The sequence below is a fragment of the Anopheles ziemanni genome, chromosome X, assembly GCF_943734765.1.
Source record: "Anopheles ziemanni chromosome X, idAnoZiCoDA_A2_x.2, whole genome shotgun sequence".
In the NCBI taxonomy this organism is placed as follows: domain Eukaryota; kingdom Metazoa; phylum Arthropoda; class Insecta; order Diptera; family Culicidae; genus Anopheles; species Anopheles ziemanni.
The window spans coordinates 7,736,467-7,759,089 of record NC_080707.1 but is presented as its reverse complement, the minus strand read 5'-3'; the positions used below and the strand labels follow the sequence as shown (position 1 = coordinate 7,759,089).

At 49.2% G+C, this 22,623-nt stretch overlaps 3 protein-coding genes across 3 annotated transcripts; 1 reads left to right on the top strand and 2 right to left on the bottom strand.

Moving 5' to 3' along the window:
- Positions 1 to 442: 442 nt before the first annotated feature.
- LOC131291448 (protein obstructor-E-like) lies at positions 443 to 4,387 on the bottom strand. The gene is made up of 5 exons (XM_058320661.1): positions 4,342 to 4,387; positions 1,930 to 2,127; positions 879 to 1,085; positions 559 to 772; positions 443 to 482 (listed from the first exon to the last, which is right to left on the bottom strand). Exons 1-5 carry the CDS (start codon positions 4,385 to 4,387, stop codon positions 443 to 445), a joined length of 705 nt encoding a protein of 234 aa, XP_058176644.1.
- Positions 4,388 to 6,730: 2,343 nt separating this feature from the next.
- Positions 6,731 to 11,715, bottom strand: LOC131290684 (dynein axonemal intermediate chain 3-like). The gene is made up of 3 exons (XM_058319847.1): positions 11,552 to 11,715; positions 9,263 to 11,487; positions 6,731 to 7,899 (listed from the first exon to the last, which is right to left on the bottom strand). The coding sequence occupies exons 1-3, from the start codon at positions 11,713 to 11,715 to the stop codon at positions 6,731 to 6,733; spliced, it is 3,558 nt and encodes a 1,185-aa protein (XP_058175830.1).
- Positions 11,716 to 12,368: 653 nt separating this feature from the next.
- On the top strand, positions 12,369 to 21,730 carry LOC131290490 (cytoplasmic dynein 1 intermediate chain). Its single transcript, XM_058319639.1, has 11 exons — positions 12,369 to 12,430; positions 13,256 to 13,446; positions 13,536 to 13,682; positions 13,763 to 13,887; positions 14,370 to 14,402; positions 15,016 to 15,036; positions 17,044 to 17,091; positions 19,677 to 19,826; positions 19,902 to 20,058; positions 20,132 to 20,504; positions 20,574 to 21,730. The coding sequence occupies exons 2-11, from the start codon at positions 13,301 to 13,303 to the stop codon at positions 21,393 to 21,395; spliced, it is 2,022 nt and encodes a 673-aa protein (XP_058175622.1). The 5' UTR covers positions 12,369 to 12,430; positions 13,256 to 13,300; the 3' UTR covers positions 21,396 to 21,730.
- The last annotated feature ends 893 nt before the right edge of the window (positions 21,731 to 22,623 follow it).

Sequence of the window (22,623 nt, the reverse complement as noted above, 5' to 3'; positions counted from 1 at the left end):
CGTCACATACACACACACACACACACACACACACACACACACATACACAGGCAAAGGTGTAAATCATTTTTTAACATTATTCATTTTATCATTTTAACAACAGTGGTTTTGTGTTTTTATTGTGTTTTTATTTTTCTATAACTCAATAAAAATTGAGAAAGTAGTCAAGTCGAGCGGAGGTTTCTTCTTTGCTTTTCTGTTTTTTTTCCATTTTGTTTTTCGTTAACGTAATATTTTAAAACAAAAGTACAAAAATAATGAGTCTTTTCATTTGCGTGCACCTCCCTCTCTCAGATGTGGTGCACTTTCTGCTGCCTGTCAGTTCCCCTTTTTGTTTGTTGCGCGCCCCGCGCCTTAGGAGTGTAGGACATGAAGAGATGAAGGGAACGGAGGGGGTTGTGGGATTGACGCGAGGGAAAGGGTGGTCCGATGCAGCTCCAGCTCAGTTCTTCTTCTCGTCGCTTTCCTTGTACCAATCCTCGCTACGAAAGAGGAAGAGACAAAACATTAGTCACGCGAGTCCGACTCCGGGTGCGAGTCCGGATCCGCATCCCTTACCATCCGGGTACGTTCTCGGGCGCATCGCATCGCTCCGTCTCCTCGTTGTAGACCTCGCCGACCTGGCAGCCGAGGTCACGGGGCTCGACGCCGTTCAGGCAGACGTAGAACCGCTGGCAGTCGGTCGGATGGGCGAACTTCGGGTGCGCCACCGCCTGGCCGGCCTCGTCCGTCTTCTGGTCCTTGGGGCAGGTGAATCCGTCCTTTAGTTTTTCTATGGAAAGCGTGCGTGGATGAGAAAGAGAGAGAGAGAGAGAGAGAGCGAGCGGAAGACGTTAAGGTTTTGCGGAATCACGAAGCGAAAGGATTCGGTAACTCACTGTTGGCTCCCGGATTGCATCCCTGGCGGCCGGCATCGTTGGGCCAGACGCAGGTGCCCGTGTACTCGTCGAAGTGCAGCCCGGCCGTGCAGGTGATCTCGGTGGCCTCGCCCTCGATGCAGTTGTAGAACACGTTGCAGACGGCCGGATCCGGATGGGCGAAGAATCCGTTGCGACGCGGGCACAGCGTGTTGCCCCGCGGGGGTTCTATTTCGAACGAGAACGAGCATAGAATAGAACTCAACTAACAATACTCTAGGCAAACTGATAACTTCGATTTATTTTTAAGAAACAAAATCCATTTGTTCTCATCATAAGAATAAGCTGTGCGATTCCGGTGAGTTAAAGGTAACTTTTATCACTCAGTGACATCAATTTAGGAGTGTCACATTTTTCCATGAGAACGCACTTATCACAACAACAAAAAAAAGCATTTTCCTAGCTAAACATAATGTTACATTGTTTTGTTTCTGTATCGCCATTAGAATTAATATTGAATCATGAACCTTCGCTCATATGATGTTAGGTGTGAAAAGGACATTAAAGGGCGACGAAGCTTCGTATGAGCCTTACAAAATATCATATCAAATGACGCATGTGACTCTTTGGAAATAACATGCTTCTATTCCTTTCACCTAAGATTCATTCCGATGGATTCATTAATCTGTTGGGAATCTTTACACTTTTTTGAGGCTTTCTAAACCTTAATGAATCTTTATGAATCTATCATGGATCGCTCCACCAATTTTTGGCTCGCTACTTTCCTTCACTTGATGCATCTTTGGGATTCATGAGTCTCTCATCAAAAGATTCATGAATCTCTAAAACGCAAAGAATCATTCTGGTGTATGAATCCGAATCTGAATTACACAACACTAGCCGTACCTCGTTGATAAGCATTTTTGATTGCAAAAAAAAGGACTACAGAGGAAAAGTGAGTCATGGCTCTTGCGAAATGTCATATTTATCGTTTCGTTTGAAGCTTTCGGCCCAGGAAGCAACTGTTATTCATGATTTGTAGGATGTTAAGACGCATCGTAACAATACTTACGCAGCTCGACGCGATCGCCGCAATCGACGTTGAAGGGCTGATCGCACTTGTTAATCTTCCGGATGGTCGGATCGAAGACGAGGCCGTCCGGGCAGAGGCGCTCCGTGGCCCGGCCGTCCGAGCACTCGTAGAACTTGTCGCACTGGACCGGATCCTCGTACTGGCCGTCCTTCGGCGGACACTTGAAGCTTTGCGCGTCTGCAAGAAGTGAAAGGTGAAAGAGTGAGTGCCAGGTTAAGACAATGGCGAGACGGGGGGAGGGGCAGAGCTGTGCAAATCGCACCCGCCATCGCAATTCGCAATCGATTCGCAAGCCTTGACGTAACCGAAATCGGGGCCTAACGCATGAAACGCATGCGCATATGCATGCGTTACGTCAACCAACCCGCACCTCGGCCCGCAACTGGCGTGGCGCAATCGTCGCCATCAGCGCATCGATCGGCAATTGCAAATGCGCAGCAAATCCATCAATGTCCAAACTCCCGCGCGGCCATTGTTCGGTTCGGCCTCTCGGGTTTCGCCTCCGCCATGGGTTTCGACAACAAACTTCTGCCCGCCTCATCTTCTGGCCGTCGGTGCAGACGAAGGCACGACGCAGCGAAACACCGAAACCCACGCCTCTCAGGGTCACCCGGGCCGGGGAGAACAATTGGCAAACCGCAAGGTTGCTGCCCTCGTGAAGAAACAAGTTTCCAGAACGATGCTGGCGTACGGGATGGCATCGTCTCGAGCGCTGGTGCGGAAAGCGTTCGCTGATGAATTACCAGCCAAGCCAGCCGAGCAAAAACCAAGAGTTATCAACACTTAAAATAGTAAATGACATCAAGCACGAAGACACGACCAAAAACGAATAAACTAAGCTTCCCAAAGCAGCGCAAAGTAAAAAGCAATAGTTATCAACACTTAAACTAGTAAATGACATCAAGCACGAAGACTTATAAACACAAACCAAAAACGAATAAACTAAGCTTCCCAAAGGAGCGCAAAGCAAAAGTTATAAATACCTAAAATAGTAAATGACACAAGCACTAAGACTTGTTAATAAACAAATAACGAATAAACTAAGCCTGTCAAAGGATATTTTTTAAAAGATCGTGGCCACTTAAGAGTTTCATACTTTTTCGTTTCGAGTACATTTAGCACATAAAGACTCAACCATATCAATTAGAAATTCTCGGTTTTTCAATTTGTCTACTTCGATACTGTAAATCAAAATACAAATAATAATAAATATTTGAAAATGGAAGCGCGAACTAGTTAATCAAGGCTTGGAAACGAGTTGCCAACTCAGCGGTGCTTTCTTGTTGTACGTTTTTGCGTTTTCCCTTTATTCCGGGCTAGAAAACCACCGCCTTCAACCTCCCCCCAGTCCCCCTTAATTCCGTTCCGATCGCTGGGATCTTAAAAATCACCTGGGAAAAGCCTCCTAAAAATAATTTTAAAAAACAGGTCCATCGGCGATCGGCACGATTTGTGACACACTGGCTGGGAAAGGGGGAAGGGAAGGGAAACGCAAAAAAAAAGTGCACGTTCCCCGGGAACTGCTGGCCAAGGTAAACCGGATGCAAGAGATCAACGGAGAGCAGACGAAAAGAAAAGGCACAACAACAAGCTACAGTTGCCAGCCAAAATAGAAAAGGATGAGAGAGAAAAAGAAAAACAAAGAAGAAAAGCAGAGCAAATTTGCAATTGCTTCGTTACATAATTGGCGCACAGGTTCGATTACGCAGCGGTGTTGATTCCGGTTTTTGCTTGTTATTTTTTTATTGGTTTCTTGTTTGTTTTCCTCCTCGTTTTCGGTTATATTTGGTGCCTTTTTTTTATCGAGCCGTGTGGGAAAGTTGCGGAGGGGAAAGTTGATGCGTAACGAAAGTGCAAGTGAACCAATTTTTCCGTATCGCGAGCACTCGCAAAAAAAAGAGAGAAAACCCCGAACTCGGTGCCATTGGAGCTGAAGTGGAATTGTAAAGCGGAAAGGACATTCAAATGGATTGTTTGTTAACACGTTGACTGCCAAGTGTTTTTAGTACACTTCTTTAGTACAATCTTTTTTAATCGTTCGTTTATAACATTTGTTAAACCGATGGTTTTCGAAGGCCAAGCAAAGGCCTAGCATCTCGAAGAACTTGTTTTTAATATGACTATAGTTTTTATGTTTCATTTTCATTTATTAATGAGTCAAAAACTTTTGAGAACTTTTGGGTGACATGGAACTCAACGTGTTAAAGCTGATGGCTTTTCTAGTGCCTTTGGTGTATGTTTGATAATTTTTTGAATCGATTTTGTTCCAGGACCAATTTCCCTCGCCTAGCCGGGAAATGGAAAATCTGTCGCCCCCGGGTAGCGTGCAAAACTGTACACACACAAACACACATTCACGTACACACACGCGCAAACAAGAGTCGTACTTACAGATGCACGCGGTCACGGCCGCCAGCACGGTGAGGGTGTAGCGCATCCTGTGGCTGTGCGGGAAACTGCGGAAAACCGACCGACGCTTTCCCCAAAAAAAAACGGAGGTTGAAACGGAGGCAAGTTGATTGACGCTGCGGCGAGCTGCGGGGTTTTCCGGGAGCGTGTGATAAGCCACGGGTCAGATAGCGAGGGTGCACACACAGACACACACACACACACACACGTTTGTTGGCGGAGTTTTCCTCTCGGCGTCGTAGCTCCGGACACCAGACACTTCCGAGCACTTCAATAGATTTGAATGAACTATCCAGCCGCGGTGATAATACTCTTATTTTTGATGAATCCCTCTACCGGTCCGAAACCACCCTCCCGTGGGGTGGTGAGTGTGTGCGTGAGAGGGGAGAGGGGGGAATGGAGTGGGCAGGAGGTTGCTATAGTGTGCAGGATATGATCGCGTTGGTGCTTACTCCCTCCACCGCACGGATCGGCACTTTGTTTCGTTTCGCTTTCTCATGGATCTCTCTCTCTCTCTCTCTCTCTCTCTCGCTTCTCTTTCTCTCTTTATTCTTCTCCTTCGTTCTCTCTCTCTTTCTCTTTCTATCTTTTTATTTCTTTCCCTTTCATTCTTTCTTTCTTACATTTTCTTGTGTCTTTTTACACGAGCCCAAGATCACGTAACGTTAACGTTTCGTCGGCTTTTAGTACATGTGTCTGTGGGTGTGCGTGGAGGTAATGGCCCCCGCGGCGAAGAGTTAACGGGCACGGGTGGGGGTGTTGGGGAGCCAACCCCCCCCGCGCCGGGTGTGCATCCACGCGTTCCGCCTTCATCTTTCCATGTCGGGCGGATGCGGTTCGAAGCGGACACGTCGGCGGAAATCTCCACCGTATGCACACTGTGTGTGTGTGGTTGATCGGTGACAGGCCGATCTTCACCCTCCCCCAAAATTGAACGCCTAATTGGAGCACACGTTGCATATGGCATTTATTTTGCCTTTGTCCAACCTGATCGAATGCGATGCTGCACGTACGCGCTTCCGGACTTCCGTAATCGGCAGCAACCTAACCAAGCACCCCCGCCATGTGGTGAGTGGTGTGTCTGTCTCCACACTCACCTCAACAGGCCAAACCACATCCCAGAGCTTGTGACGGAAATCGCAGGTAGATGCGCTGAAGAGAACGTAGACGCCGTACAGAGGGCCTAACACCTGCAGGAAATAGATTGGAGTACCCTCCAAAACACACACCCAGACAGAAAGGCACATACCTGCAGTCGGTTGCCAAGCCTGTCACTCAGCCCATTTAGAATGTACGAGATGCTTGCGACTGGAAACACGATGAGTCTGCCGACCGTTCACAATTCTTCCGCTCACTTCCTTGCGTCCTTTGGCATTTCAGGTCGTTCCTTTTGCCTTTTTTTTTTTTATTTGCACTTGGTTTTCACCGCTGCTGGCGATGTGCCAACGCCAGTCACCAGATCCCAGTCACCAGCCGCAATTGTTTGCCCAACTCCCGGGCGGAGGATCCATTATCGGTCCGGAGCGCACATTGTCATACGGCGAAACCAGAAACCGGCTCTTCCTCGAGGCGTGGTGGCGTGTTGTTTGCGCCGGGCAAAGATTGCTCGGACCTAAATGGCTTAACACGCGAAAGGTGCCACGCGCACGGTTGCGTCATCTGGCGGCTGGTGTCATAACGAGTGTGTGCGATGGAGCTGGCAGGAAACGGATTCTCGGACCACGGGGTTGCGCCACTTGTCGGCGACGGAAATTCTATTCTCAACAGTGGATGCAATCGCCAACGTCTGCCATGACGCCGGATTGCGGCACTCCTAAGGAGGATTATACCTTGGTATCGAGAACTACTACCTCGCGGCTATATCCGTTTGTGTTCTCCCGAAAAAAAAATACACGGAGTCCAGGGTAGAAGAACTCTTGGTCTTAGTAGCTGAGCTGGTCTTAGTCTTCGTAGCCGCTACTTCCAGAAGATTTGGCGTGAGTCTTCGCCCACCGAAATCTAAGGCTTGAGACAAAAAAAAAATAAAGTCGACTGGAGCGTTCTCGATAGATTTGGAACGAGTCCTTGTTTATTCTACTCCGAACTCACTGACGTGTGCTTTGCGGCTATAGCTAAACTTGTTGGATTAATTGGTTCGTGGTCTGTGTACGTGGAAGAATAGCGACAGCGGTGTACCTTTTGCCCGAAGTTTTCTCCTGCGACCTACATACCGCCGTTGTCGGCGTTCGTTCCTTACGTCATACGGCTCGGACAGCCGAAATAGTCTGGAATTGAGGCGTGCCGCCCATACTGAGTGTCCCGCGGGCGATGTAACGGGACCTGAGTGGTAGCCCCAATCGCCCGATGTGTACCGTTGGTCGGCGTTGATCGATTAGCTCTGCTGCTCCGTGCCAGCCGTCGCCGTCGCCATCGCGGTCGCCTTCTCGCGGCCCACGTCCGGCACGTCGTCGATGAACGTGACCGAGCGCGCCCTCTGCAGGCCGACCGTGGCCCGGGTTCCCGGAACGTCCGGACTGCCGTTAGTAACGGTGCTTTCGGTGTCGTCGCCGGTGGCCGGCCCGAGTCCGTTCACCCGAACGCCGCCGGACCCGCGGGCCGCCTGCTTCGCCAGGTACGCCTGCAGGTGCTCCATGTTGCCGTGGTCGTCGGAGAGGACGAGCTGGCGGCGCGCCCGCCCCTTCGCCACGATGCTCGCGAAGTTGTCGAGGTCGAGCGGCAGCTGGAACACACGCAGCACCTCCTTCGCCTCCCAGCTGACGCGCGGGTAGTCGGCCAGCTCCTCCCGGAAGCGCGCCCGCACCGTCTCCCGCAGCCGCGCCCGCTCCTGCCCCCCGCCGGCACCGTCCTCCACCGTACCGTGTCCTTCGGCGGATCCGGCCTGTCCCGGCGGCCCCAGCGTGCGCTGGACGCGCCGGTAGTCGTCCGGCGCCGCCGCCACGCTCTCGCCGATGGTGGCCCGCTTGCGCACGTCGTACCGGCGCCGCTCCCGCTCCGGGTGCATCTGCTTGGCGAGCAGCTCCGGGCTCAGGTGGCGCCGGGCCATCATCGTGCGGATGAGCGCACGGTAATAGCGCGAGCGCCACCGACACTCGAGCCGCCTGCTTAGGTCCACGCGCTTCTCCGCGTCCCGCAGCGCCTTCTTCTTCGCCTCCTCGAGCGCCTGCCGGCGCAGGAAGTCGTCATGCTCCTGCTTCTCCACCTCGAGCCGCTCGGCCAGCTCGCGAGCCTCCCGCTCGGCGCGCAGCCTCGCCTCGATCTGCTCGCGGTTCTGCTCGTAGTAGCGCTGCACCCAGGCCTGCTGCTCGTGCTTGCGCGCCAGCTCCGCCCGGATCAGCTGCCGGAAGCGCCGCCGTTCGCTCGGGCGCGGCTCACCGAAGGCCGCCGGGATGCTGAGCAGCCGCACGTTGCAGTTTCCGTCCGCGACTGCCAGGTGTCGCTGCACGCTGCCCCGCTGTTGTTGCTGCTGCTGCTGCTGCTGCGTGATGATTGACAGGATATTTGCGCCGAGGTTGAGTGCTACGCAGGCGGTCGACGTGTTTACTGGTTGCGTGTACAGGCGAACGGGGCAGGGGAAAGAAAAAGCAAACAAAGTCCATTATCTCCAAATCCATAGGCTCCTGAAACAAGCATATCATCGTAGCTGGCACACGATTAAACAGATAGCGCTGCATCGGTGGAGAATATATATAGATCCTGGCGATTGCTGTCCAGAAACAATTAAAATGGCGTTTACAAAGTTGACGGGGCAGAACTCCGTTGATTCAGTTCGGCTAGTACTGTTTACTGCAAGCTAAGCGGTACGGTATCCAAGAGTCAATATCTTACTGTTCATCTCCACCTAGCGAACTCTCCTCCGACGAACTGTCGAACTCAGTTCCCGCAACAGCTGGGAAACTCGTAGGAAACTGGTAGGAAACTCTTGACAGCACTAGCAAAGCCCCTCGTTCTGATGTTTAATAACTGACCACTTAGCGAACTCGGGAAACTCGAAACTCCATACAAGTTTGACAGGAGTTTCACCAGAGTTTCCTATGAGTTCGCTATGTGGAGATGAACAGTTAAAGTCACTCTATCCCAATTAATATCTTCTGCTCAATAGTGCTCACAATGCAATCTGTATGAACTAAACTGATGTCTCATAAGGTTAGGTTACACCATCTTCCTCAATAGAGATCGATTTGTAAGTAAGGTGACAGATACTAAACCAGACATATGATACTCATCTGTGACATCCCACACAGTCCTTTAAACGACAGCTCGTGCGGAGTCGTTCGGAGTGTTGAGGTTAATCTGAGGTTAATCTACCCAACTGTCGCGATACTAGCGAAAGCGACCACACGGCCATTAGTTAAATGTCTATGTGCACAAATTGTCGTGAAAATGGCTCATAGTCTGAGCTCAAGACAGTGTAATGTGTTCCCAAGTCCAATCGCTTAAGTACTGAGTACAAAGTAGAATTCGGCGTAGAACAATTATGCCAAATATGTCTAGTTTTTTCTTTTAACACGAGTCAATGTCTACCAGTTCATAGTTGTAGCTGTTGGGAAATAGAATGGACCAGTCAATAACTACTACTAGCTACTACTACAAGCATCAACTTTAGTCCTCGAGAACATCCTCATTCTCTATCTCCCACAGATTGCGAAGGTAATGCGATTCCCTTGTCGCGGTCAGGACTCAGGACATTGAAGGTTTGAAGCCGTACACATGGAGTAATGTCCAAACAGTTCAGATATTGTATTCTGAACCGTCATGGATTTCCTAGGCAAAACCCATGCGAACGTTTGACTAACGAACTCTAGGTATCCGTGGAGATGGCGTCAAGGCCTCCAGAGACCGTTGGGTCCACTCGAGGATAGCGGGAGAAAAGGAGAGTGAGAGCAAACTGATGTGGCGGGCATACTTTGCAGGTCCCAGATCTCGAAGTCGCCGTTGGCCAGCCCGACAAAGAACACGGACGGACGGTCGAGGCTCCAGGCGCAGGCGGTCACGATGGCCGGCTTGCAGCGCCAGAAGACCGGCGACTGGTGGCAGTCGGCCGTCCAGAGGGCGAGCACGGTGCCGCCGGCGGTCAGCAGCACCTCCGGCACGAAGGTGTTGCGCGCGATCGCCACCAGCGGCCCGTCGTGGACCGGCGCGAACGTGTCCAGCTCGCGGACCGGCTCCTCGTTGACGGTCGCACCCTGATCGAACTCGTACCCATCCCACTTGCCCCAGCAGAGGCCGCCCAGCAGCGTGCCGAAGACGAACGCCATGCGACATCCGGTTGCCGGTGGTTCGTCGAGCGCGAGCGCCACGATGGGCGTCTCGCAGCGGACGCGAAACGTTGGCTGCAGCACGTTGTTCAGGCAGGCCATGCCGGTCGCCCGCGTGCCGCCCTCGCCCCGCTCGCGTGCCGCACTCCCCGTGCCGATGGGTTCGCCTTCGGCGTCGCCCTTGTCCTTGTCCTCGTGTGTCTGCGACACCTGCGACACGGACTGGTCCAGGTCCCAGAGGCAGACGCTGCCGTCCAGCGCGCCCGTCAGCAGGACGCGGCCCCGCTTCTCCTCCGGCCCCTTCACGCGCAGCTGGCCTGTCGGGGCGCAGTGGTAGCTCGGCGGCAGCCAGCGGATCACGGTGATCGGTTTGCGTGCCGACCGCTCGAGGGCGCTGATGGCAACCGGGCGCACGTGCCACGGCCCCTCCGGTGTCCCTCCGGTGGCCGGCTGCGGCTGGTGGGCGCCGCCCGGAGCCGCGCGTGCGAGACGCGAGCCGGGCGTCGCATTACCCAGCAGCGCCTTGATCTCACTCCGGTACGACTGGTGTTGATGGTGATGGTGATGATGGTGGTGGTGGTGGTGGTGGTGGTGGTGGTGATTGAGCCCCGCCGCCCTGGCGTCGCGCTCCGGGGCGCGTGGACCCGCGTGCTCCAGCTGGGCGTCCGTCAGCTCCCAGATGGCCAGCTGTCCGCTGGCCAGCCCGCCCACGAGCAGCCGCTCGTCGTACGGGCAGAAGGACAGCGCCGTCACCTCGCGCGGCGAGTCGAACCACAGCTTGGGGACGAGCGACTCGTCGAAGTTCCACGCCAGCACCGGGCACTTCTCGAACACCAGCCGGTTGACGGTGTCCTCGTCGGTGCGCCCACTCGCGGCTCCCGCCGCCAGCACGCTCGGGATGTGGCGCACGTAGGCGGCCACGAACGAGCCGGCCAGCGTCGGGTGCCACTCGATGGCGGACACGTGCCGGTTGGCGCAGGTGGCCCGCTCCATGAAGCACATCGTCTCGCCGACGAGCGGCGTCTCGTACTTGGCGATCGCTTTGCGCCGCGAGATGATCGGATAGTCGTTCCGGTACATGTCGATCTGGTTGAACTCGAGCGTGTCGAGCAGCTGCACCGCGTGGTCACTGGCCTGCGTCCCGGCCCGGCCCTGCTTGTCCTGCTGCGGCGCACCACTCGACGCTGCCGGTCCGGTGCCGAGCTGGGTCGACGCGGTTGCCGTGCGCTGCTCGTGGCCGATCTCGTACAGGTACTGCGACCAGGCGTTGGTCGGGAAGGTGGGATCGGTCTGCTGGAACTTGTGCACCTTCTGCGGGCGCAGCTGCACGCCGAAGTCGATCGACTTGCGCACGATGTTGCGGAACGCGCCCTTCGGCACGAGCGCCACGTAGCCGTCCCGCGCGTCCCCCACCAGCCGCAGCCGGAAGCGGCACGAGCCGGCCCGCTGCGCCGGAAAGATGCTCTGCGACTCGACGTTCACCACGTTGGTGCGCTGCTTGGGGATGAAGTTCTCGACGTCCCGCTCGCTGTCGCGCGACTGCCAGCGGCGGGCCTTCTTCCGCATCGCGGCCGCCGCCCACAGCCGCTCCACCAGCTCGAGCCGGCGGATCAGCTCGCGCGCCTCCCGCGTCTCCCGCTGGTCGGTGAACACGGCGAACACGTTCTCCTCCTCGGTGCTCTGGTCGGCCAGGTAGCCCATCAGCACCAGCCGGCCCGGCTCCAGGTCGCGCAGCCTGTCCTTCAGCACCCGCTGCACCTTCGTCTTGCCCGGCAGGTGCTCCTCCAGCACTTCCTTCTTGATCTCCCGCCACGGGTGCTCCACGCTCACCGCGCTGCCGATCTCCATGCCCAGCTCCGCTTGCAAATCGGGACTAGAGCGGGGTAACGGTAAGCAACTTGAACAGCAACTGCCCACGACGAGCCCATGCCCCCTACCTGATCACAAGGCGCGAGCACTTCGGGAAGCTGTTCAGCTTCTGCCGCGCGTCGTTCTCCTCGAACCCGAATATCATCGACACCTCCTCGTCCTCCGAGCACTCGAACGTTTGTCGGTGTCCATCCTTTGCATCCGGCACATTGTTGCCCTTTGCGTGAGCCATCCTTTCAACCACCGCACTGGTTTTTTTCCCGCCAGCTAGAGATGAATTATTCTACAAACACAACACCACCATTCTTCTCTGGACAATGAAACTAAACATTTGGCGCGCGTAAACAAGTTGCCATGGTAACGGTGGCTTGATTGTTTCAGCCCTGCATTGTTTTCGTCGGTTTAGTTGAATGTTGGATTAAGCTACCACCACCCGATTTTCATTTAATTTCAGCCTTTCTACTTCTTGGTCGCAAAGGTGGAGGTAAAGCAAGACGTAAATCGTAACGGAAAACAAAGCTTGAAAATGCGGTGGTTTTTATTCGTTGAAATATTTCACGCGCAACTGAAACATTGCACATTGGTAGTTTCTGAAGGGCGTTGCTGATCGCAGGACGGATACAACATACGATTCGATCGTTCAGTGCACACGGTTTGCAACTAAAACCAAAATAATGTTTCGTCTGCAAAGGGGATTCCGTATGCAAATGGGATTTAAGGTTATACGGTACTGATACACGTTGCTTTTCAGCTTTAAATCGAACGGGTACACTCTACCGGCAGCATAATGTCCACGGGGAAGCAAACATCCAGGGCACTATAAACGGTGCACAGGAATTTATCGATTTACGTAGACAACCTCGGCGCATCGCAGTTCTTGCGTAGTGACGGTGCAGTGTGGACGTACGTTACGAAGAGAATACAGCCTTTTTCCCATCACAGCTCTGGTACTGAAGAGTATACATTTTAATTGCTAGCACAAGTGCGATCAATACCCGGTTCATCCCCGTAGTGACTAACCATTCGGAGCGTAAATGTTGTGAAACTCCACACCCCCCGGTCGGCCGGTGGCTTGGAAAAATATTGCGTAGAAGTGCAGCGTGGAAAGTAACCTACCCCCATACCCATACCCCTCCCCCGCCGTTACCATCCGAGCTCTTTCTCCGGAGACTGCATATTCGTCGTGCCCGTAAACCCCATCAACATTCACTGCACCTGACCTTCCATCATCCTAACGAATTGTTTCTAACATCGTCGTAGATTTGTGGCGAAATAGCCCGATTAAACAAGCCATCGGAACGATTTCCAGGCTTCTTTTCCTAGCATCGACTGCATTGTCCGTTTTGACAGCTCAGAGCGAACTGTATTTACCGTTCCTTCTGTTATAAACTGTTATACCAATCCAGTTGGATTTGGGCAGTACTATATAACGCAAAATATACTGCGAATTAAAATTTCCTTCTTGTGGTGGAAGAGAAAATGTGAGTTTTTCCTGTTGGGCCTTCACCAGTCGCTTGAAAACTAGGGGTTCTTTTTTTTTTTTTTTTGTTTTCTACACGTTTCAAACTTTTCATCGCACGCTTTCTTATGTAGTAGCTACTGCTAGTTCTATGCTGCCTTGGTAGAAACAATCGAACTGACCAGATGACGTCATGTTTCGGTCAACACCATACGCCATCCACAGTTGTTGCATTCCGTTTTTTATTCCAACGCACAAATATGGATCATACAAGAAACTAACACAGTCCATCTTCTTGCCATGTGCCGAATAGCTGTGAAAGCTGGAGAAATTAGAGCAATTTGCAAAGCTTTCAAAGATGGATCGAAAGGCGGAGTTGGAACGGAAGAAGGCCAAATTGCAGGCCCTCCGTGAGGAAAAGGATCGACGGCGCAAGGAGAAGGAGCAGAAGGATCTGGAAGAGGCAGCCGGAAAGCTGGGTCACTCGGAAACCAGCACGCGCAAGTACGTCGCCAAGCATGTCGCGGATGTGGGTGGGGGGTGGGAACAAACATTTAACTGCTTCTTTCTTCTTTCTTTCCGGTTGGTTGCAGAGATTTGGATGAGATGCTCTCATCGCTAGGTGTGGCACCGGTATCCGAAGTGCTGTCGTCTCTCTCTTCCGTTAATTCAGCCACCTCCGATCATTCCGCCACGCACACCCCCGACGCAAGTCTTCAGCCCAGCATTAATGGACAGAAGTAACCCATACCGCTTGTTATTGAGTAACATTGCTTCGGTTACACTAATGGTGCTGATTTTCTTCTTCTTCCGCTTGCAGCTATCGCAAGAAACCCGTCAACCTTTGCCTGGTGTCCGTGCAGGCTACGAACATTCCGCCAAAGGAAACGGTCGTCTACTCGAAGCAAACACAAACCAACAGTTCCGGCGGCCATGAGCGCGACGGTAAGTGTACTAGAATCCATCTTTCGGGACGCATTCTCAACCATACCACCCATCTTGTCCGGTTGGTTTCGTTCTCTTTCGCCATAGGAGGGGACGAGGGGACTAAACATTGCAATTGTCCTTGTGTAATTTGTTTCTATTCTTCGTTAGCCAGCATTAACAATGTGCATACATTGCATTACTTTGCCCCTCCCCTTCTTTTTGACCAAGGGTGACACGTCTACTGATAAACATAGCCAATACATAATAGCTGGCCGACAGCATATGCCAGCCGGACGCAAGCAAAAAGATACTTACCGAACGAGTAGCATTTTAGACAGTGTTTAGATGAATCCCTGTTTTTGCACCACCACAGACTTCCCTTGTTTCCAATGCGCCAAAGCTATAATGTTCGACCCACCCCACCTGCACTTACCTGAGGGACATGTATTGAAATAAAATAACAAATACAGTTTTTTCTTGCCATTCCTCACCTCTATCAGGATATATGGAGGATTGGTGGAGACCGCGTAAAGGTAAAGCATGATATCGATGTGTACCGAAAGCATCTATCGTATCGCGTCGTACCGAACCCTCTAGGCGGTACCGACCTAAATAATCTTAACACGAAACCAGTACAAAAAAAATACCAAAATACAAACAACTTCCGTACAAGCCATATGCTTTTCGTCCTGATTTCTCTCTCTATGCTTTTCTGGATCGCTTTTTTCTGTGTTGTTTTTTCGTTTATTTTTAGTTCCGTTTCAAGTTTCCTTGCATACCTCGGACATTGGCCTAGCTTATGTTTATGTTTTACTCTTATTTATTATATTTTGTTAGTATATTTCAAAATAGTATCATCTACGATGGACTCAATAGATCTGGCATACCTCTCCCTCCCCCATTTTCGTTCACCTTAGCTTACATAATGTTGTTCACTGTTTCGTACTGTTTCTATATGCGCGCAAAGTGTATGCAAGCGTGATCCGAATTGTACTAATTATGGTTTTTTTTCACCTACCCACCACCCCACACCACACCCACCTCGGAATTGGCACCAACACGCCGGTCGATACTGTACGCCGTGCCGCTACCGTTTCCCTTCGCTGTTGTCCGTCAAAACGCGCTACCCTGACTGCGATGCTGCAGCTCACGCAACCGACTATTACGGTGAGTAGCCCGTTTCACTCCTCTAATCTAACTTCATGCCTTCCATAGAAAGTTGTCACCAATCCGCTCCCCCCATATCTCAAACTCGCAATAATCAGAGGACTTTCATATCTTGGCTACCTTCCTACTTTTAATAGAAAAGATTTGTTGTGACGAGTAAATCAATGCTTCTGTTGGTTCGACGAATAGGTGTAAACAAGTGAACACGAACTAGTGCAAACGCAATATTTCAGCTTTCGAAACCTCCAATGAAGAAGTTTTGTTTCACTCGTAACTGCGTGAGATCTTTTTTTTATACTTCACCCTTCTCATCACTCTCGCCTTTACTTTCATTGAATCTGATCTGTTCCTTCAAATTATTTTTTATTTATTTGTACTTTTTGCAAAACCCAATCCCAATACACACACACAGACACACACACAAACAAGCCCCTCTTACTGCCTAGAAACGTGTTCATTATGATTTTTATTATCTCTTATCACCATCATCAACATATTTGGCCGACATTACTTTCTCTCTTTTACTGCAAAATGTTATTGTATTCTTACGTTTAATAATATTTGAATACTTTGATTAAATCATTATATTTTTTCGTACTTATATTATTATTGCCTCCGATGGAAGAGCCTATAGAAAACGATTTTATGCGGGATTATATTAGTTTCTCCACCCATTTGTTGTTTCTTTATTATTCCCTTTTTCTCTGTTCTGTAAACTCTATATATTTGTTCATTCCTTTGCGTTTAAACGTGTTTATTTGTTTCGGGAATTATTTTTTGTTTTAGTTCATCTTTAGTCCTAGCCAGTTTACTTTTTTTTTTGTCTTTCGCAACTCTTATCGCATCATAGTACATTAATTGCAAAACATGAACCGATGACTGTTGTTGGATCAAACTGGAACTGGTAGCAGGCGTTCGTTCGTGTATGCTGGTTTCTTCATCTTTCTGTTCTCCTTCCATCTTAGGCGAGGGAAGCAAGCATGCATGTGATGTTTCTCCCGCGCTTCCTACATACGACGACGACGAGCAATATGGTTTTTGTTCACTATGGATTTTTCATGTTTAGTTTTTTTTCTTCAATACTCTTGTTTATGTTCCTATGTTATCCCTTTTCTCTACCGATCAAAAAGAACGTAGCCACTCGGCGCAATTCTTGCTGGGTTGTTGTTCAAACATGAGAACTTCGCAGAAACTAGAAAGGGTTAGTGTTGGAACTTGCTTCCGACCATGTTCTAATGCATCACTACTTGTGTAACGCATTTATCTTCCACGATTTTCCACCCAGTTCATATTTACGTCGCGCTTTTAGTATGCCACATAATTTGGATAAAAATAAGAATAAACTAGCGCTAATAATAAAATGCAATAGACGATAAAACAACTAAATATAGTAGCGTACCAAAGGGGCTGTGGAAACCATGGTTGCAAGTGGTGTAGGATAGCCATAAGGCGTTGCATTGTATACTGGTAGTGAACCCCCCCATTATATTACACGTACACATCTGTCCTCATTTCTCGAGTATCCTATTTCTAAAGGAAGTGCATTAATGTCCGGTTCCTTCGTAATCAGCAGCAGATTTGCAATAGCATCTTATTTCACTTTCCCTTTGATCCCTTTGATTTTAATTTTTGAATGAACAACAGCTCCTCGGTGAGGTCGACATAATACTGCTCGCTAAGATGCGACAAAAAATACAAACGATGTGGCTGCGTTCTTGCTCTTTCATTTTCCTCCTAGTTCCGCACATTTTGACTTCGTGATTCCATTACATACTGCTTAAATAAAAAAAATTAAATCTTAATCAAACACAGTTTTTTTCTCACTTCAAATAATTCCCAATATGATGCTAAACGATAATTGTATTTCTCTGCCAAGTTTAGTTACGCTAAAAGCTTCATTTTTTTGATTTGTAAACCAAAGCCTTATCATTTTCTTTTATAAACCAAAAAAAAACGAAACCAAACACGATAAACAAAGTTTAAGCTAGACTTTTTTCCCATTTCAAGATGAATACAATCTTAACCCCGGTTTAGAGTGGGAGGATGAGTTTACAGGTAGGTTTTTGACATAACAAACAAATTAATTCTTTTTTTATTGCCTATTTGCAATTACCTTTCTCGTTATTTCATTAGACTCTCTCTCTCTATATGCCACATAGACGATCATATTGTTAATAGATTTTCTCCCTATTTTATTTTACATCTATGTTCGGTACTCTATTTTTTCCCAATTATACACACACTTCATGTATAACAAGTTTGTTAACGCTGCGAAACATAGTTGGCATTTCTATCCGTCTTGTGGCGCGTGGCAGGAAAATAGTGTTCATTTATTGCACAAATTAATTGTATGTAGCCTTTATTTTTTTGTTTGAAAAAATAATTATTCTCTTCGTTGAAATATCTCCGAGTTGAATGACATGCATAATACGAGTTAGATCTTTGGCTACGATTGCAAATGTATTTGTTTCCATTTTTTGTTAAAAAAACACTCCTCAATATTGGAATGGACGTTCGGTTTCGTCAAGGAATGTATGCTCCTTTCCTTTTCCTGTGGTAGATCCTCTATCAAATATGCTCTTTCTCTCTCTTTCTCTCTCTTTCTGTCCACCCCATTGCTCCACTCGTTCTGTCCCTCTATGTATGTGTCATTCGAATCATTCCGCTTTCCGGCGCTTGGGTTTTTAAAAAGTGTTGTTCAAATTAGCAATATGCCAACGTCATCCTTCATTAAAACTGCATCCATTCATTTCGTGTCCAGTCCATTCCACTTCCTTTTTCCCTTCCATGTACTTCCTACGTGTTCCCTCTTTCATTCGTAACTGGCTTGACACGTTAAGACAAAGTAGTTTGTAACGGGGCATTGAGGTTATTTTATGGAGCCTTACTGTCGTCTATCTGTATCTAATGAGTAATATACTAACAAGTTTACTGTGGCGACCTGCGGTAAACACTAACACCCTTGGGATGTTGCCAAGTCTAGGGGAAGTGTTTTTCGGTAACAGTGTTTTCTGTTGGTTACTTTACCTTCTCGCTACCATTTTCGCCGCGATTTTTCTATCTACTTCTATCAATCGATACACACTACTTCCTTGTTAGTGTTGCCTTATGTTTGTATGTGATAAGGGTCCTGGCTACTTCTTCTTTGCCGCTACTTCTGTTCTCTCTCCCCACTGCTTTGGGTTGCACCCCATTGTCAGCTCAACGGAACGGAAGGAAATGTTTGTTGCACCATACTTATTTGGTACATTGTGTATCCTTTTTTCGTCTCTCTTTCTCTCCCTTCTCTCTATCGTCGGCTGCATTACTCCTTCAAGTTATCTCTTCTTCTCTCTATCGCTCTGTCCTTTCTCTTTTCTTATAAAGTCATGCAAAAATGGGTGGAGAAATAGACTAGCTCTAAGATCGGAAAACCAAAAACAAATGAAGAGTTCTGAACGTGACAAACGTCTGCGATGTTCAATTTATTAATTTTTCTCAATGCCAAACACCAAAGTGTTCGTCTCATGCATAAACTCTAGCGAAAATTGATCCCATGTATTACTTCTATTACGCCGACAGATACTACTAATACTCACCACCTCGACCCCCCACAGCCTCTGTCCATTCTACGCTTTCCAACATACGCCTCCAACCTTGATTATCACACCTTGTTAACCACTTCCAAATTCTGCTCGTTAGAATATCGTTTCCTTCTCCTTTAACTGGCTGCCATACCAAACGCTGTAAACGCGTAAGGACCTGTTAGCAGATTCTTGTGTAAAAAACAACTCTTTCAAATCCCCTGCTAATTTAGCTTTATTATCTGAAACCTATGCGCGATGACGAGAGGTTGATCTAGTTGTCACTCCAGCACACAGAAACATACATACATACTTACACCCACAAACTCACACACAACACACACCGTTTTCTCAACAACGGAGATGGCTTGACATCCTTTCGATGGATCACCACTTTGGCAGGGGTTTCTTGTTAAAATGTATTTGCAAAGCGCAATATTTGAACTGCCAATTAACAGATTTTGAAAGATTGCTCGAAATCCAATTTTCTTAACATTCATCATTCCTTATTCTTTCCCATCTTCTTTGCTCATACCACTTATTTTCCCCCCCGCTATCCCCTTCAATGCTCTGTCTATCTTTCTATCTCTCTATCTTTCTCTACTATCCTTCCACTGTGCCTTTTATATGCCTTAAAGTCATGTTTCAAATTTTTGCTTCTTTAATTAATCGCTACTATTCTCCTTAGTACGGCGTCGTAACCTAAGTTTGTACATATATAATCTTTTCCTCTCCTATTGCGTTAAAAGTGTGGCAGCTAATTATCCATTAGAGCGATACTGTACGAGCGTTTGTGTGTGTGTATGCGCGCGAGAGAGCGAGCCGGAAGTAGAGACGGAGAATGATGGAGAAAGAGAGATATTGACATATCAATTTAGAATGCATAAATGTAGTTTCGCATTTTCTAGTTTGCGTATGCTTTCCCACTTTTGTTTTTCTTTCTTTTACCATCTATTTTTAACTTAATTTCTACACAGCATATATTATATTATTTTATGATTAAGTTTGCGTGACGCAGAAAATACTAGAACAGAAACAGTTTTACTCATACAGTGCTTACTTTTGGGGACGGTCAAGGTGACGATGAGGAAAGCTCCCTCACCCATATCGACCATGGGTTTCACTCGAAGCTGCCACCCGGCATCCTACCCCACGGGTTGCCAACGGTGAAGGAGGTGGCACCTGCCATCACACCGCAGGAGCAGAAGAAGGAGGACTCAAAGGAAGGTAAGAACGACGCAGGAATGGACCGCGAGTTTCGGGGAGTAACCACAATCTACTGGTGTCGTTCTTTTCCCACAGTGAAAGAGCTTTCCGCCGAGCAGAAGCAAATGATCATCCTCTCCGAGGACTTCCAGCGGTTCATCCTGAAGGCGGGTAAGGTGATGGAGCGGGCGCTGTCCGAGACGGTCGATATTTACACGGACTATATTGGCGGCGGCGAGACGGATGATATTAAGTGAGTTAGCACGTGCCAGGGCGAGTGTAAAGGAAGGTGGTTAGTAATCTGATTTTGTTGGATCTTCTTTCAGCGATGAAAAGTCACATGCCCGCCTGTCGCTGAATCGAACGTTCTACTGCGATCGCTGGTCAAAGAACCGATGCGTGACATCGTTCGACTGGTCAACGCACTTTCCGGAGCTGCTGGTCGCCTCGTACCACAGCAACGAGGAGTCGCCAAACGAGCCGGACGGCGTGGTGGTTGTATGGAATACCAAGTTCAAGAAGCAAACCCCCGAAGAGGTGTTCCACTGCCAGAGCGCCGTCATGTCGACCTGCTTCGCTAAGTTTCACCCGAACCTGATCCTCGGCGGAACCTACTCTGGCCAGATCGTACTCTGGGACAACCGGGTGCAGAAGCGCACGCCCATCCAGCGTACGCCGCTTAGCGCAAATGCTCACACAGTACGTCATCGTGTACACTCCCCCATAGCTCATTTTCTAACATGTTGTTTGTCATGTCCGTTTTTCCAGCAACCGGTCTACTGTCTCTCGATGGTCGGAACGCAAAACGCGCACAACGTCATCTCGATCAGCTCAGACGGCAAGCTGTGCTCATGGAGCCTGGATATGCTGTCGCAGCCGCAAGACGTACTGGAACTGCAGCACCGGCAGTCGAAGGCCATCTCCGTCACTTGCATGGCGTTCCCGCACAACGAGGTGAACAACTTCGTACTTGGTAGTGAGGACGGGTACGTGTACTCGGCCAGCCGGCACGGCAACCGATCCGGCATCGGCGAAACGTACGAGAAGCACCTCGGACCGGTGACCGGCATCTCGGCGCACCACAACCAGTCGTCGCCCGACTTCGGCCACCTGTTCCTCACCTCGTCGATCGATTGGACGATCAAACTGTGGAGCCTGAAGGACAACAAGCCGCTATACTCGTTCGAGGACAACTCCGACTATGTGATGGACGTGGCCTGGTCCCCCATCCATCCGGCGCTGTTCGCCGGCGTGGACGGTAGCGGCCGGCTCGATCTGTGGAACCTCAACCAGGACACGGAGGTGCCTACCGCGTCTATCGTGGTGGACGGGCAGCCGGCGCTGAACCGCGTCTCGTGGACGCCGTCCGGCCTGCACGTGACGGTTGGCGACGAAGCGGGCCGCATCTACGTATACGACGTGGCGGACAACCTCGCTAATCCGCGCATGGACGAGTGGAATAAGCTAAACGCCGTGCTGTACGAGCTGAAAATGAACCAGACGGACGAATTCGACGAGATGGACAAGAAATCGCCGATTCCGCAGAATCCGACCTCGCTCACGTCGCTCGCCGGATCACCACTCATATGAAACTCGATGCTGCGACCACACGCCGTGCCGGCCGCCGGCGTATGATCATCTGTCCAACGCGCCGCGCCATTCCATGCTGATATCAACGTTGAGGCGTACGTTGCCCTACCAAGCCTGCCAACGCAGGATTAGGAAATGAAAACGCGAGTGTTCGGTCGTGAGAGAGGGGGTGGCAGGAATTAAGAAAAGTGTAAAAACCTAATACGCATATACAGTTAGAACCCTAATTTATTAATTTTACAGCAAGCTAAGTGCTATCCACGTACACTATAAGGAAAAAAGTCTAGTAAGCCCTTACCGGGCAGGCATATGGCCGAAGACAGTCGGTACGAATGAGAAAAGTTAAATTACAGTAAATTATAAGCTAAAACATATTATGCATTGTTGAAGTATAAACTAAACTTGAGCAGCCATTCGAGCGGCAATCATCGTTTGGAAAAACACGCTGATACACGCTGATTATATATTTTGCATTGTAAACCCAACCTACGCTAACTGCTGCAAACTAACTGATAATGTAAAAGAACGAATCAAAACATCATGAAAAAAATAAAACATAATTTTTTCGTTTACTGTAACCAATGAATGAAGTGTTCTTCCTTATTATAAGTGTTCCTCGGTGGTGACATCACTCGATTCCATTTGCAGCAAAAAGATGCTGCAGTCAAGAAACTCCGATTGACTCATGCTCAACGGCTTTCACCAACTAAGGTGCGTGGGGCGACGTAAATTTGCGATCGTCGTCATCCTTCGGGTAGGGAGTGACGCAATGCTTTGCTAAAGCCAGTTATGTGGTATTTAGATGATTTAAACGAATTTGATGACGGCGCACGACCACCAGACTGTCGTCCATCACGGAAACTGTGATCAACGACCCGGGGGAGGGTACGGCTGAAGCATAAACATTGCGAACGAAATAAAAGGGTCAGCAAGAAGATGTATGTGGGTTGATTAAGTGCAAACGTTCATTTGCCGAGGCGTGCAGTGCTGCGTGCTGCGTGTGTTGCCCCTTCCATGCATGTTGAGCGAATGTTTACACTAAAGATGTTTGCCGCGAACTACAAAAAAAATACAATAATGTAAGAAGAACATAAATAGTCAATGCAATGGCAAGGTGGAGTTTAGCTACATGCTTAAGATCAATCAAGCATGCACCGCACAAAAGAAACGATTATTGGACAAAGAAACAAACAAACCAAGAGATTCCCCGAAGAAAAAAAACCCTATA